This window comes from Hirundo rustica, chromosome 5 (genome assembly GCF_015227805.2).
Source record: "Hirundo rustica isolate bHirRus1 chromosome 5, bHirRus1.pri.v3, whole genome shotgun sequence".
In the NCBI taxonomy this organism is placed as follows: Eukaryota; Metazoa; Chordata; class Aves; order Passeriformes; family Hirundinidae; genus Hirundo; species Hirundo rustica.
This window is the reverse complement of record NC_053454.1, coordinates 32,896,346-32,913,720: the sequence shown is the minus strand read 5'-3', so window position 1 is coordinate 32,913,720 and position 17,375 is coordinate 32,896,346. Positions and strand designations below refer to the sequence as shown.

The following is a 17,375-nucleotide window of genomic DNA, read 5'->3' as shown; positions in this document are numbered from 1 at the left end:
CATTTTGCAACAAAGGGCAAAGTAACATTAGTAAAGATTATTACAGCTAGAGTTTAGCTTTTGAGGAAGAAAACAATAAAGTAGTCATTACATCTTTTGTATATAGAACTACTTACATCTAGAACGAGAAAAAATAAATAGCCTTCTGAAACAGATAATGGCTGTCCAGCTGCCTGTAGGAGTTCCTATTTTCTTTATAATTTCACTGTCATATTTGAGTGATATAACTGACAAGGCACTGTTGAGCCTAGTCTCATATTTTTGGGGCTAAACAAAATTCATCAATAATTTTGCAGAGCCATTTCAGAAAGAAAATTTTACTCTGCTTCACACAGTGCAATAGAGTACTTGACTTAGTGGTACTAGATAGCTCTAGCCACATAAGTACAGAGAAAGAATGAAAAATGTTTTCTCAAGTTATAAGGAGCCAGATTCATAACCATCCGTCACTCGCCTGGGCAAGTTACTGATAAACTCCACAGGAAAATAACAAACAGCATATCCCTATATCTTGGCTGGTGAAAATGAGATTCTTTCTCTGATTGATGTTAGTGGAGAGGCTTGTAAAAATGCATTTCCAGCTGATTAGTTCAGAAGGTGTCAATCTCATGCAGTTTTATGACCTGCAGACTATACTCCAGATGTACATTTGCTTTTTATAAACTAACAAAGATGAATGGATAAATTTCAGCATTTCTTTGGCAGCTGCACCAGATATTGCATGGGGGATCATTCAGATAAATAAAACCCCAAAAATATTCTTTTAACCATCAGTACCCCCAGCTTTGACACTGATCCAGGCTTCTGGAGTTAAAACCAACAAGGGAGGTCAGTACTTCAGCTAGGAAAGGATTTCATATTTTACGAGAATGAGACTAGAAAATCGTAAGAGTCACAGCCTAGTTGAGGTTGGAAAGGCCTCTGGAAACCATCCAGTCCCGCCCCTCGCTCAAAGCCAGATTAACTAGAGCAGGTTGCTGAGGTATGAACCCAGTTGGGTTTTGAAGGTCTCCAAGGATGAATACTTCCCTGAGCAACTTGTTGCAGTATCTAGCCACTTTCACAGTAAAAATCATTTTTCTGCTGTTTAGACCAAATTTCCTGTGTTTCAGTCTGTGCCCATTGCCTCTTTCCTCTTGCTGGGCACCACAGCATTTTTACACCCTCCCATCAGGTATGTGCACATTGATAAAATCCCCGCCCCTCAAGCTTTCTCTTCTCCAGGCTCTGGAGAAGAGAGTCTCAACTCTCTCAGCCTTTCTATGTAGGAGAGATGTGTCAAGCCCTCAACAGTCTTCATGGCCCTTCACTGAGCTTTCTCTAGTACATCCATGTCTCTTGTACCAGGAAGCTCAGCCTCCACACAGAGCTGTGTGCTCCGCACAGGATGGTGTTGGTACCTTCTTTGCTGCAAGGGCTTGTTGCTGGCTCATGTTGATTTTGTGTCTGTCAGGACTCCCAAGGTCTTCTCCACAAAGCTATGTTACAGTGCAGGAGGTTGTTCCTCCCCAGGTGCAGGTCATTGCAGTTCTCATTGTGGAATCTTCATGTGGTTCCTGTCAGCCTATTTTTCCAGCCCGTCAGTGTCTATCTGAATGGCAATGTGACCCTCTGGCATATCCTCATCCCAGGAAAAATCAATGATCTTTTTTGTCTCTGAAAAAAATTTAAACTTTGATATACTTAATGATGCTTTTTTCAGCCCTTTTATTTTCCCTGAACTGATTTCAAAGTCAGGCAAGTTAAATAAGAATTTTAGATGTGTGAAAGAACAGAAATCACACTTCTTTACTATTTTGCCAGTCCTCTAACTGATCCACATAGCACAGCAATACACAGAAGAATACCTTTAGAAGATCTCTGTTTACTTACACTCTTTCAAAATATGATTGAACAAAAATGTATCATATTTTTCCCTTCAGAAAGAAGTTTTACTCTAAAGGCAGATTCTTTTGTGAGACAAGCAGTCATGGGTTTCCTCCAAGTGCTGCATTGGTATATTTTTCAGTTCAGTGCATCAAGCAAGCTCCCTCTCTAATCTAAATGGAATAATAAAATGTTTGAGCTATTTCAGTCTTGCTGTTCTTTTGGGGAAACAATTATCAGATCTGTGATACCAGATTACATTCATCTAGAAATTTTCTGTAGCTGACATTTCCAGGCTCATTTTCCTTATGACTTTACTTACAGAAAATTAGTAGTTATCAATTTCATCTTGATTTTAATCTTTCATCAAAATAGATTTCCAGTGATGTGACAGAACTAATGTTCCACATATGGGACTATTTCAGCACATAAGCATAAAAGCACCTATGTGTTTAAATCTTGTTTATACTGGTCAGCATTTCCCATCAGTTTATGCAAAATAAAATCTAAATGTTAAATACAGAATTTGTTCTCTCATACATTTTCATGTAAAAAAATTGTGGAAATTGCCTTGCCACTAGCAACAAAATCTTTCTGCCAAGGTATAAATGAATCTACCTCGATACATGTTGTGGAATATTTAAAGCTACTTGTAGCATAGACATTGCTAAAAAAACTTGAGGAAAACAGGAGAGTGGGAGTTACTTGTTTCTTTTCTCTAGCAAGTCAAATAACCTCACATAAAAGCTAATTAGGCCTACATAAAATGTTTAATATTTATAAGTTAACAGTGTATGCAGAGCCTGAGTGCCTTCATTTTCTGGTTTTTTCAACATGTTTTTAGAAAAGTATTGAATAAATAGGTTCATTTTTACACGATGCTGAGTATATTCAGCTTGCATGGATTTCCATGGGAGTTTAAGAACTCAGTGGAAACAAGCTCTCTTTCTTTAATTGAAAGCGAATTCATTAAAATCTTAATTATGAGTATTCTTTCATACTACATAATTTTTTTCATCTCCCTGCTGGCTGGCTCATTCCAACGCACAGGGGCAGGAGGAAGAATTTGTTCATTTGTGTGACTTTCTGCCAACAGATGGGCTGGTTGACTGTATGGATCCTGACTGCTGTTTGCAGAGTTCTTGCCAAAACCAGCCTTACTGTCGTGGACTGCCTGATCCCCAAGATATCATCAGCCAAAGCCAACAGTCACCTTCTCAGCAAGCTGCCAAAGCGTTTTATGACCGGATCAGTTTCCTCATTGGAACAGACAGCACCCATGTCCTACCTGGGGAAAGCCCTTTTAATAAGAGGTGAGCGTGGCTGGTCTTGTACCCATGAACACAAAAGGGACTGGAGAGTGTGAGATTCGTGTGAGAAGATGATGCTACGACTGAGAATTTCTGGTGTGGATTTTGAGCAAAGACCTTTTCTCTTAATATATCAGATTGCTTGTTTTCTCTCATTTCTTGCAAAATTCAATTTACCAGTGCCCCTAGGTTACAGAAGGTACTTGCCATGCTTAGAATCTGTATTCTAACGGGGCACTTCATTAATGATTAAATAAATCTTTATTTAACCAGTTGATTTGGTCTAGCACAGTTGGAAATATATCAAAGCAATGAAAACACTTCACATGGAAAAGCAAAGCTGCACTTTTTAAACTGAGCTCACTAAATAATATAAATTATGAATTAATGTAATAGAATTGTTAAGTGCACGACAGTATAATTGCATAAACTATTTGACTGGTGCTCTGTGAAGCAGTAATGACCTGAAAATAAGCCAGTAACAGGAAGCAGGTGTCTGGGATCTCACTGAGTGAAAGAGGATGATTTACACTAGAACTACTGCGTTCACAGTAATTTAACAGCATTAATGTGTTTGGGCACAGCAGTTGATTAAAAGTTGTTGCACCAATGTTCCTTATTGCTTTTTTAAATGTTGTACTTCATAGTCCCTGCAGTTTTACAGATTGCTTTGATACTAATTGAAAAGTACATTTTTCTTTAAGAGTCTGCCAGAAATATGACTTACAGTGAGAACATACAGAGTTTATAAGTTCTTAAAATTCTTCAGTTAATTTCTTGTCTTAGTAACTCAGTACAGACAAAATAAACTGAAGTAAAATCAATAATACTGAAACAAAATTACTATTTGCACATTCCAAGGCATTTGTTTATACAGTGTAAATTATGTGAACTTGTAAAAGAGTTAGAGTCTGAGGAATGTTTTTTAAATGATAGTTGATAGCATGTGGAGAGGGGTGAGTGGGTGAGTGAAGGTGGATGTGTGCATCCACTCACTAGCTTTTATTCATGAGAAAAAGAACAAAACCCCCTAAATTTATCATTTGATCCTGCCTCTTTTTCATAGTCTTGCATCTGTCATAAGAGGCCAAGTGTTAACTGCTGATGGAACACCACTCATTGGAGTCAATGTTTCCTTCCTACACTATCCAGACTATGGATATACAATCACTCGCCAGGATGGAATGTAAGTTCCTTTTGGAGCACTTATAATGCATAAAGACAGCAAAGATGTTAATGAGAGCTGCTTGTAAAACTGAGATAATAAAATAATGGGGAAAAAAGACATTAGGAAACTGATTGAGTGAAGTTGTACTTTGTATATTCTTAAAATGTAAAACATGCTGATTATTATATACTTTAGAAGTAGAAGGACTTGCTGAATTTTAACGCAGCATCCCAAATTCTCTGTTCTCTCTGTGCAGTATAATGTAATGTAATTTAATTGATTTCTCCATTGTTCCCAGTAGAGCCATTCTGCATTCAGAGCAGTAGAATGGAATGAAGAATCAATCAGTAAAATAGAGGCTGTGGATGGCTTTGGGAATTTGCTGACTAGCTAGCCCTCTTGGGGTTTTTTCCTAGGTTTGACTTGGTAGCGAATGGTGGTGCCTCTCTGACACTGGTGTTTGAGCGATCACCGTTCCTGACACAGTATCACACAGTATGGATTCCCTGGAATGTCTTTTATGTCATGGATACCCTTGTTATGAAGAAGGAAGAGAATGACATTCCCAGTTGTGATCTAAGCGGATTTGTAAGGCCAAACCCTGTTATTGTGTCATCGCCTTTATCCACTTTCTTTAGAATTTCTCCTGAAGATAGTCCTATCATCCCAGAGACACAGGTAAGGTGTGCTTCAAATAAACACAATTTTATCCCAGGCTAGTGTTCAGCAGCCAGAAGGAAAACAGTGCACTCCTGTTCATAAACACATAAATCTGAGTAAATGCTAGGAATTTGTGAAATGCGATTCTTTTCAGACCAATTTATTTATTCTATGGGATGATTTTTAAAATTTCATCTGAAAAAGAAAAGTAAGAGAAAGCTCTGTGTACATCAGTTTTACGTTTGTTTGCATTACTTAATTTACGGAATGTGTTTAGCGTTCAAGCACTGGCCAATGAAAAGGACACACTATAGTGCATTGGCCTTGTAGGATTGCCTTCTTGTTAGAGGTCACCTAGAGACTGAAAACGAAAGGTGTTTATTCACTATGTCCTAAAGACACACACAGTTTGAATTATGTGTTTATTCCTGATAAGTAGCATGACACACAGATTTTTATAAAGTAAAAGAATTCTCTGCAACACTGAGGACAAGCCAGTGAGCTTGTGGTCTAATCAACTTCAGAACTTGTAATACCGAAAGTAAGACTTAGCATCCAAACTATGATTTAAGTGGAAAAAACTATGGATTAAATGGTTTGGGTTTTTTAATTTTTCAAGAGAGGTGTATTAGATTCTTTCATCTCAAATAATAATCACTAGTACAATGAGTAGTCTCTTGGCTCATAAAGCACTTCAGTTGCATTTTAGCAAGTAATCTATGTCTCAGTGTTGATTTTCAAACTTTTCCTAGTGAAACAATCCTCCTTCTGCCTCCCTTTCTCTCTCTCTTTTTCTTGCCCCTACTTCCACAATGTCATAATTACATAGAGCACTGTTTTTCACATTCACTTAGAAATGTCCTTGCCTCTTCAAAAGAAACACAGAAAATGTATTCAAATGTTTTCATGCAGAGCTCTTAAGAAAAGAGTTAAATCATTAAGCAGTTCACGGTAGGAGCAGGTTTAAAGGAAAGATGTAAGAAAATTACAACTAAACACTCATACAAATCTAGACTGTGTCAGGAAATTGTTGCTTTTATCCTCACTATCATTTCTGTGCCTTTGATAGCTGCAAGTCAATTAAAAGACAGTATTTACAAAACAGAGTCCACTGAAAAACAGCTCTGATTTACTTGTTTTGGCAACAGATGATAGATTCAGTTCCTGAAATTATGGAAAATGGCTTAGATGGATATAATTCAAGAAAAGAGGTACTACAGAAGAATGTCAGAAAATAAAAGTTTTTTAAAAAACACTTGCAGTGTATAGGTAAACAAGTTACTTCATGAGCAGTGGGACTAATGAGGTCTGGATTCCTACTCATTCCCACCCACTGCTGTAATTCCATCCGTCTGTCACATCCAGTCCCTCCCCACAGACCGCATTCAGCCTTTTCTTCTCTCACGGGAGTCACAAATTGACTACTTCTTCCTTCCCAGAACCATTTTTTTACAAACATAAAGGAAGTGAATTATCTTTAGAGATTTCTGCTGTTACTTAAAATGTAGTTGAAATTGTCTACAGGTTCAAAATTTGTGAGGCGGGAGGTCTGATAGGCGGGAGTGTTGGGTCAAGTTGTCTCCCTAGGAAACCAGCTGGAAGGAAAGATATTCTCAGTGGATCTTCAGCAGTTGGTGCTGCTGGGTGATTTATGATGAGGGAAAATGGAACTCTTGTTACATATGCAAAAATCCAGTTCGGTACTATGTGAAAAAACATTAAGCTGTATTTTCTTCTACATTCTTTGCTTAACCCACACATAAATTTCCCACATGTAATTTTCTGCTTCAGCAAGTGGGAGCTGCACAACTGTGACTGGCACGCACCCCTTCGGATCAGGTTCCCCTCAGAAATGCATAATGCTCAACAATCTGTCACCCAAAAAAATTCACTCCTCTCAGAAAAGATGGGCAGAACCAGATCCTATTCAAAACTGTATGTTCAGCTCCAGAGGAACTGCTGGTAATCTTTTCATGTAAAAAGGGAAAATGCCAGTTTGAAGGCTGTGAGACTGGGGGAAAGCACAGAGAAATAAGTAATTCTCCATGTTCCTGCAGTCAGTATTAGCCACCCTGTTTGTGTGCTGTGACAGCACTCACCATCATGTACTCCAGGAGAAAATAATGTGCTGCTGTAATCATCATCCCTTGAAGTGCTTCATCATCCCTTGGCGATAATGTTTCCAAGAGTGTACTTAGTGGCTTATGAATCCCAAATTGATCAGAGGGGGAATTAAAGTCTGTGCCAAAGGAGCGGCATGAAAGAAAACTGAAAGAAAAAAAGGGCAAGCAAGGGGAAAGAACAAACACAGTGGGTAAAGAGGTGATCACAGACCAAACAGATCATTACTCAAGAGGGTTGATAATAACATGTTAACTAAATTTGGACTGCTTAGGCATGATTTTATCTACTATTAATTGCAAGTTACCATGCTTTGCCTAGACTTAAGTAGCTGAGATTAATCAGTGTGGAACGAGGCAATAAACTGCATGCAGATGAAGTTCAGATTGAGCTGGAGCTGCTTTTATGTATTAAGCAATATTGTTACTCTCCTTTTCCTAATAATTTCCTACAATGTCTGTTTTTCCATATATTGCCATGTGGTCTGGCAGAAACCTACGTGAGTCACAGTGAACACTTCTGAAACTGAGTATTTGAGAGTTTCCCTCTCCTAAACTTCTATAATCCACTGTTACATGTGCTTGCAAGATGCCTTTTGCAGGTCCTGAGCCTCTTGTTTCTATCACTTCAAGTGTATGAGAGAATAAATACTGGATGTTTACCTTCAAATCATATGTGCAAGGTTCTTCTCCTCAGATGCTCTCCCACTACTGTCAGTAGTGCAGCAGAAGTTGGCAAATTTATTTATCCAGAGGAATTCAGGATAAAATATGAGCCTCAGTGACTTAATAAAAATAATTATTTGTAATTTCAGGGTGGGTACATTTTCAGCAAAGAAATTAACCTATTTTAATATTTAAACTAACAACATAATAGGGCATCTCAAAATCTTAGTATTCTATGGATGCTGCACCCTAATTTCACCTACATAAAATCTCCAGAATTTCAAGTTCATACGTAGAAAAAAATGGAGACTATTTGTAGAACCTAATATCTCCATTTATATATATCCATCTTTTCCAGCACGTTTTATGGTTTTCTTCTCTTTTGCTTTCTGTTTGAGACTTTATACATACCTTTTTCTTTATTCTCTTATAGACACATTTTCATATTTCTACGTGTATGTGGCTTTTTCCTACCCCTCTTCTCTGTGGTACCTAAACCATGTTTTAAGTCTAGAAAAACCAAGTATTTTTACCCTTTTTATTTCTCCTTGATTTAAATGCTAATTTAAGAGCCTCAATTGTAGAGGAAGGTTTTTAAAGGAAAACATTTTTTCTGTCTTGAAATGAGCAGTTTCAGCTTCTACTTAAAGTATAATTTTGGTACTCCTTAATCTCAGCCTTTATGTAATAGCAGCAGTTGCCTGTGTCTAAAAATGCCATGATCATGTTACATTTCAATGCAGCAACTCAGCTGTTACTTCTCAGCAAACAACCTTTTACTGACACTAGGACTAAAGTTTGCACTCATTTGTGAAATTTGTCCTCAAATCCTCCATTGAATTTGTTCAGTTTGCCAAAAAAAAATCACAGCAACGCAGCAGGCATTTCTCCCCCTAACTGAATTACTTATGCAGTGTTCTGAATACCATCAGAGCATGTCAGTGGAATCGTATCATATTTTGGAGCAGGAAAGCATTCTAGACCTGGATGGCTTTAGTCCTGCTGGCCATGAGAGACGAGGAGCCTTGCACAATTTATGTGACTCGGACATCAGCTCGAACTTTCAGGACAACAAACTCTGAAAATTGAGAGACCCTTACTTCAGTCCCCTAAGTTAAATATTTCATAGCTCTCCTTAGGAGAAGCTTGATCATCCATAAGTAAAATGTCCGCCATTAGAATTTGGTGACTGGGCAATAACTCTGTCCCCTTAGGGTATCAGCCTTTCTGAAGGTAGTTTGATACTCCTTCTGGAAAAGGTGAAGTACAGACAGCTTGGTTGTGTTGGTGATTCCCAATGTGACTTTTTTTCCCGGTGACTTTCCCGGTTGCTTTGCAATTAATGTGTTGTCATGGCTCCCATAGGAGCTCTCTGCTGTGCCTGCTGATTTACCTTTTTTGATGAACATTAAACTGTTTAATTCTCTTTGTAATGCTTAATTCTGGGAGAGAAATTGAGTTGCATAACCTTACCGATACATTTCTAAAGTTCTCAAGAAAATAAGTTACTACAGGGGATATTTTATGGAAAAAAGGAAGTTATAAGTCAGGTTTCCAGCAGGCATTTGAGGCTTCTGCAGAAACTAATAATAGGGGTTTAGGTTTTGTTCTAAACCTCACTGAGAACTGCATGAGTGTCCTAGTTTCTAATTTGATAGTAATCCAAATACACAGTGGAATTTCTTGAAAATTGAAACTTCAAGGTGTCCTCTTTATTGCCTGTTATCTCAGCCAAAAGTACTGGAAGACCACCTATGTGTTTAACACTGCTCTTCCACAGTTGGCAGTTGTAAAAGAAGCGGTGGTCATAACAGGAGACCATGGAAGTCCATTAAATTGTGTCCTATTACAAGCATATTATTTCTTTTTCTCCTCTTGCTTACAGAGACCTCCATCTGTTAGACTAGCTTTAATGTGCAGTATATGAGAGTCCTGCTGATGTCTTGAGGAGGAATTTCTCTTTTGTTCCTGGGTAGTTTGTGCTTTTCCTTCAAAGTCTCAGAAAAGGAATGTGTTCACAATCACTTACCCCTCTAGAGAGAGGTGGTTTTGTTCATGTAGAAAAGATTTGCCTGTTCTCTGGATTAGACACTGTCTGTATATTGAGCTGAGGGAAAGCAGACTAGATTTACAAAGAGAAATGAGGCCATGCTCACCTCTTTCAAGGTGACTACTTGTCTTTTTTTTTTCAGACAGGTTCTTGATGGGGAACAAGGAAATATTCTAGGAATAAAAATTAAGAATTTAAAAAATAGTAATTCCATTTGTCTTGTCTTCATTTGTCTTCCAGTTCCACTTTATTTCTTACAGCTCTGTTATATTCTTACTGGGGAACAACAGTTTTATGTCTACAGGTATAAGATGTAAATAACTGTAACGCCAGACAGTGAGTCAAAACAGTGTTTCTGAATTTTTGTTACTGTTATTGGGAAGGAAGTAGATGTAATTAATACTGTATAAATCTTTCTGTAGATCCAACAAAAATGCTAATATAGAGGATGGTGTAGCATGCCCTCCTTTGAGCATCAACCATATTATTTCACCCTATTCAACACAGTCAATTCTTTAGAAGCAGCATCCACGGATTTCTCTGGCATAGAGAGCTAGTAGCACTTGTTTAGTAGCCAGGTTTTGATTCCACTGAAGTCTTAAGCCTAGTATTTGTGACACTGCTCTTCCTGAAGTCTGCTTTCCACAAATACTAAATAGTGTTTGGTCTTCAGATTCAGAACCAGAAGACAGAAAAGTAAAATAAACCTCTCTTCATTTACTTCCCAAGAGTGTTCCTGTAACACCACTAAGGTTCTGGGCTTGTGCTTCAGCATCCTTTGCAACCTTTGTGCTCTCCACCAAAGAAACAGTACCTTTACAAATATGTCTAGATACATTTTTCTTCTTCTTTTGTTTGTTTCAATAAACCAGGATACCTGGTAGCTGTTCACTCCAAGTGCTGGCTGCAGTGTTTATGTTCTGACTGAGGCATAGAACAATATAGGCTGCCTTTATCCACATTACACAGAAACATTTCACATCCATCCATCACCCACAAAAGCTCCTCAGCTCTGAGGAAATGACAAGGTAGAGGAGGGGAGGAACCTTTTAAAAACAAAATTTACTCATTCCACCTCTCTGAAATGTGAAAGTGATAAGCTGATATCTGAGTAGTGAATATTGATCAGAAAATATGGAAAAACATTCCCTGAGGCATCCTACTTTTCTGTCATCAAAATAAATGGAAGAATGCTCTCTTTTAAAGTATTTACAATCCACTGGTGTATATGCAAATAATACAATACCTGAAAGTTCTTCCTGCTCTTAAAGAAGAAATTAGGCATCCCAATCCAAATCTCAAGCTTTGCTCTCCTTAGAGGCTCTACTGCCTTTATTACACATGCCTTTATTAGTTGGGGCATTGGTGGCAGCATAATAAGGGACAATTTTCACTTAGTTTAAAGATGCTTTTTTGCCTCTTCAGGAAAAAATAGTTTGGAATGTTTTCTCATGCTTCCTTTCCCTCCATTAAAATAAAGGAGATAATTTTGAAATGCTTGAGCAGAAAATACCAACTAAGCAGCTTCAGGATAATGAAGAGTTTAGACTTTAATTTTTAGAAAAAGTGTGAAATGTTATTTATTTATGGTTTTTTAACCATTAAAGCCAAATATAGATAATACTTCCTAATGCATTGTCACGTAATATGTTAGGCAGCCTTTTATGATAGCTGCATTGTTTTGTTTAATTTCCCAATAATTACTGTATTTTTCTCTTAACAATGCATAGGTACTTCATGAAGAAACAACAATACCAGGAACTGATTTGAAGTTATCATACTTGAGCTCCAGGGCTGCAGGATATAAATCTGTACTGAAGATTACTATGACCCAATCTATTATACCATTTAATTTAATGAAGGTTCATCTTATGGTGGCAGTGGTGGGAAGACTTTTCCAGAAATGGTTCCCTGCATCCCCAAATCTATCATACACCTTCATATGGGATAAAACTGATGCATACAATCAGAGGGTCTACGGATTATCTGAAGCTGTTGGTATGTGTTACGGAAGATTTCTGCCCTTGTGGTGGTGTTTTGAACATAGGGAAGCACGCCTCAAATGCTTATATCCATTAAGTAGAAAGTGTTTTGCAGGATAAAATTATATTGAAACATACTAAAAAATACTAATCCAAACTTTGCATTATGAGCAATTTGAATTATGAGAAAAAATTTCCTTCAGAAGGAAAAAGAAACCATTTTTCATTCACAAGAAAACTGACATTTTTGATTTCTATTCCTTTCCATGAAGAGGCTTTATTCAGCCTAATAATACATTATGGTGTTTAGTCTGCAACACTCTGTGTACTTTAAATAAAGCACAAAGCAATCTGACTTACATCACAAAATGGCTTTCCTCTGTACCTGTCTTAATTCACTTACTCTTAATAACTAAAAATATTTTAATAACCTAAGATTCTGATTAGTATTTTCAACATGGCTAAGAAGCCATAAGAATTTTCATGTGTCCTAGGACAGCAAAAGAATGTATATAGTTTAAGGAAATCACATTCTTTAAACTCTTCTTCAGAATCCTGTACATAATGAGGACATGTGCTGTTATTTCAGTGTCTGTAGGTTACGAGTATGAGTCTTGCTTGGATCTAACTCTCTGGGAAAAGCGGACTGCCATTTTGCAGGGTTATGAACTAGATGCCTCCAACATGGGTGGCTGGACATTGGATAAGCATCATGTATTGGATGTTCAGAATGGTAAGGAGTTCATTTTCTTCTTGTTAGTTTTACTGCTCCACTGTCCTGTACTTCAGGTCTCTCATTCAAACTTTTTGCTGTTTGCTCTGTTATTTTTAAAAAAAGGAAATTATAGAACATTTTGCAGATGGTACATGCTTTGAGCTTCCCTGGCTCCCCAGGGAAGTGCTCACATCACCAAGCCATTCAGAGTTGGCAGGAAGAAGGACAGTGTTCTCAGGCACACGGTGTGATTCTTGGGCTTGGCCTGTGCAGGGCCTGGAGTATTCCTGTGGGTCCCTTCCACCTCAGGATATTCTTTGTTTCTATGATTTACATTGAATGTCATGCTTCTGCATCGTATAAATACATATGCATTAATTAATTCATCAGAAAGTCTGTGTTGGATATGCTGTGGTGGGTTGACCTGGCTGGACACCAAAGCCACCCAAGTCACTCCCCAGCTGGACAGGAGAGAGAAAACAGAGCAGAGGGCTCATAGGTTGAGATAAGAACAGGGACAGATCACTCAGCACTCAGCAGTCACTGTCATAGGCAAAACAGAACTGACTTGGAAAAATTATTTTAAGTTGTTACCAATCAAATCACAGTAGTGTAGCGACAAAGAAAACCAATCTTAAAAACAACTCGTGCAATCCTCCCTTCTTTCCAGGCTTAACTTTAATCCTGAATTCTTCACCTCCTCCCTGCCAGTGGTGCAGGGACATGGGAGATGGGGGCTGTGATCAATTCATCACACCCTGCCACTGTTGCTCCTTCCCCCTCAGGAGAAGGACTCCTCACACTCTTCCCTGCTCCAGCATGGGCTCCCTCCCACAGTAGACAGTCTCCGTGAACTTCTCCAATGTGAGTCCTTCCCATGGGCTGCAGTTCTTCAAAACTCCTCCAGTGTGGGTCTGTTCCATGGGGTGCAGTATTTCGGGAGCAGATGGCTCCAGAGTGAGTCCTCTGTGGGGTCATGAGTCCTGGCAGCAAACCTGCCTCCAGCACAGGCTCCTCTCTCCATGTGTCCAGGGACCCTGCCAAAAGCCTTCTCCTGCATGAGCTTCCCAGAGGGTCACAGCCTCCTTTGGTCATCCCCTTGCAGTGGTGTGTGCCCTCCGGGTGGATATGTGCTCCACCATGGACCCCCATGTTCTGCAGGGCCACAGCTGCCTCACCGTGGTCTTCTCCCATGGGCTGCAGGGCAATTTCAGTTCTGGCACCTGCAGCACCTCCTCCCTCTCCTGCAGACCTTGCTGTCTGCAGAGCTGTTGCTTGTTCATATTCTCACACAGCTGAACTTAGCTTTTGCACAGTAACTTTGGCATCAAAGTATATTTGTCGAGCATGCTGCTCAACAACTATTTGCACGGTGCCATACTAAGGAAACCTCAGCTCAACACTGAACAGGAAGAAACTTGGAAAAACGTGGCTGGAAGCATGTAGAAATCGTGAAATAAACAGTCACATAGCTTAAAGTAGTAGTTGGTAGCACTGGATTTCTATGCAAGAGAGGAATCTGGAGTAATTATCAGGAAGATCATCACTTCTGCAGTACTTCATGTCCCGTGAAGGTCTCACACTGGTACACAAGCTTACTATGTGTAACACGGTAATCAACACATAAAGCGGTGCTTCTGACTGGTAAGGAAACAAGGTAACTAAATCAAGGGAAAAAAATCTCATTGTACCTAATCTAAAATGTAAAAAAAAAAAAAAAATAATACTAATAACCAAACCTGTGCAAAATATTGTAAAGTAATCCACCTAAAATTGTGAAGAGCTATAATTATAAATATATATGTAAGACTGAGTCTGTTCACTGGGTAAATTGATGATGGCTTTAAATTATTTTTAGAAGTACATTTGACAAGTAATGACTTTTCAAAGTGTCATGTGTCTAATTGAATAAACCAAGTGGAGAGTTGACAAGGTGGATGAGATGCATAAATCTGTTCAGAAGAGAGTGCAGACAGTGTTTGCACAGAAATCCAAACTACTGCAGTAAATAGTCTAATGTACATCTTTTAGTCTGTGATAACAGGAGAAATGTGAAGGACCAATTTTTCAAGGTAATGACAGAATAAATCAGGTGCAACAGTGCACTGTGCTGACTTCTAGAATTCCTCTGATGAAAATTGTAGAACTCAGCTATTTCAGACAAAATTATAGTGCCATGATTCTCATAAATGATGTAATCATAGGAGAGGGGATTTCGTATACTGTTAATGCATTCTGGCTTTAACTATTCATGAAAAATACATTCTTCCTCTTTTGATTTAGATTACTTATTTAGATTACTTGCCATTAGATTTCCATAAACCATTTTCATTTTTTCCAATTTTATCATGTATATTGGTTTTACATTTATGATCTCTTGCATTTTATAACATTAAAAGCAGTGAAGACACCTAAAACATTTAAAGAGGAAAGCAAAGTATTTTTTCTCATACCTTTCCATACAAATCATGCACTTTGGGAGTGAGGAGGGAAAGAGAAATACATCTTAAATTTCTTCTAAACTTCTCAAAAGATTGCTGTATCCTTCAGCTCCAAACTGCATGAAACTCTGGTCATGCAATCAATAAAACCCAGATCTCTCTACAGTACAAAGTGACGTATGGTTTACATGAATTATACCCCGGAAAGACATATGGTGACTCACGAATAGAACTGTAATAGCTGACCATTTGTAGAGGACACCTTAATAGATTCATCATGAAACTGAACAATGAGGGTCCTGGCAACACTTTAATGTACTTTTTTTTTTCCCTCAAGACTGAAGATTTAACATAAAGCATCCATTTTTCCTCTCAGGTTTCCTATGTAGGCGATAAGGAAGAAAAATAGTGCTGGCACATTGTTTTGTCTTCACAAAATTATTGTTTCTTTTATGCCTCAAAGCAGAATTAAGTTTTAGAGGCAGGTTGGCCTGGCACCACATTTTTTTTGTTGTTTTGACATTTTTAATAACTGCCTATAACTGAAGATACGGTATTGAGGCAGACTTTGTTGCCAGAGGAACACTTTTGTTGTGAGCTGAGTGAAGAATCTTTTATAATGTAAAATTGAGGCAATCTACAACTTTTTGAAGTGGCTCTTTAATTAGTATTTACAATTTGCAATAGTAATCCACTTCAGATTACATTTGACATGATATTCATAATTAATTATACTAGGACTTTGGGAATACAATTTGCAAATATATTATTTTTCTTGTTTTATAAAGTACATTAGAATTTCAGTCCTTTCTGGGCTATTTCAAAACTGTAAAGACCTTCCTTCCATTAATATACTTTATATTTCCTTCAGCATGACAATTTTTATTTTGAAGTATAACTATAAAAATTATTAACATTTAAAAATAAAGACTGAAAAACATTTTGGTGTTTTAAGAGCTACATTATTTAGTGTTTCTACTAAATTTTGTGGACAAGACAATCTAATGTTTGCATATTTATAAGCTAAATATAACTATAGATGTTTTAATAAAGTTGTTAGTAGTAGTGAGAAATATGTGGTGAAACAATAAAAATTCATTAAACAACACTAACTAGCTAAAATAATATTAAGAATACTTTTGCATTATTATATGTGTATACATTCAGAGTTTTTATAAATGTTATTGGGTTTTGGTTTTGTTTTGTTTTGTTTTTTTTCTATATTGTCTGGCAGGAATCCTCTACAAAGGGAATGGTGAAAATCAATTTATATCTCAGCAACCCCCAGTTGTTAGTAGCATTATGGGCAACGGGAGACGACGCAGCATCTCCTGTCCAAGCTGTAATGGTCAAGCTGATGGTAATAAATTACTGGCTCCGGTTGCCTTAGCTTGTGGGATAGATGGCAGTCTGTACGTGGGGGATTTCAACTACGTTCGGCGCATATTCCCATCTGGAAATGTAACTAGTGTTCTGGAGCTAAGGTATGTTTTCTTCTCATCCTGACCTTTTGGAGTTATGAGTTACTGTGGCAAATTAAGGTATTGAATAAATTTCTGACATTGTGTAAGTTTGAGTTTACGAATGCTTTTGGGAACAAAACAGAAGTTGAGTCAAAATATTATAAAAGTATTTAAAACTGAAATGAAAATATTTTACCCTCATAAAATATTTTAACTATGCTTATCTAAATGTGAGAATTTAATCTACCCAAAGTAATAATTCTGCAGATTTTAAGAGTTAACATATGTGGTCGACCTAAGTGGACAAGGGACAATCATTCACCACTTCACTAATGACAGATGTAAATGTTGCCTTCTTCTCATCTTTTAACATCCTTTCTGAATGTTTGTCTAATAATGTTTTTCTGTTCTTTTTTACTTGCTCCCACCAAGAAATAAAGATTTTAGACATAGGTAAGCATTCCTTAAAGAAGATTTATATTTTTCTAACTGTTCTTCTTTCTTTTTTAACAAATGAATGCTTATAATGGGCAAGTCATTTCTGAGATTTATTACTAGAAAAGAGGAGTATTTTTCAAAAATAATGAGTTCATATGTTTTAGTTATGTCAACTGTCAGGCTGTTTCGTCCTTTCCGATGAGTTCCTCTTTTCTCATCACTCTCTGTCCGCAGTCAGGCTTCTTGTTATGCCTTTGTGTGCCCTCCTTTGCTGTTCCCTCATCTCTGCTCACTCCTTGCTGGCAGCACTTTTGCTGATCCTATCAAAACTCACTCATTAATCAGATACACCAAATATGACAAGAATGGCATATAAAAGTATCAAGGGAGTTCATTTCATTAGCCTTTTGATGTTGAATCTTTTCAGGCTCTCATTTAGCAGATTCATTTCTTTAAAGGTGAGCTTCTTTTAATAATGGAAGTTAAAATAACAATA

At 37.6% G+C, this 17,375-nt stretch overlaps 1 protein-coding gene across 8 annotated transcripts in view; it reads left to right on the top strand.

The window, feature by feature from the left end:
• The window catches only part of TENM3 (teneurin transmembrane protein 3), an 844,329-nt gene that overhangs the window by 785,314 nt on the left and 41,640 nt on the right, over positions 1–17,375 (top strand). For 6 of the 8 annotated variants that reach the window (XM_058420807.1, XM_058420806.1, XM_058420805.1 and 3 more), the window contains 7 exons: positions 2,963–3,179; positions 4,243–4,362; positions 4,761–5,022; positions 11,571–11,838; positions 12,412–12,555; positions 16,213–16,462; positions 16,874–16,894. In XM_058420807.1, coding sequence (XP_058276790.1) covers positions 2,963–3,179; positions 4,243–4,362; positions 4,761–5,022; positions 11,571–11,838; positions 12,412–12,555; positions 16,213–16,462; positions 16,874–16,894 — 1,282 coding nt within the window. The remainder of the gene's footprint in view (positions 1–2,962; positions 3,180–4,242; positions 4,363–4,760; positions 5,023–11,570; positions 11,839–12,411; positions 12,556–16,212; positions 16,463–16,873; positions 16,895–17,375) is intronic. The other 2 variants (XM_058420808.1, XM_058420803.1) reach the window with 1 other exon arrangement.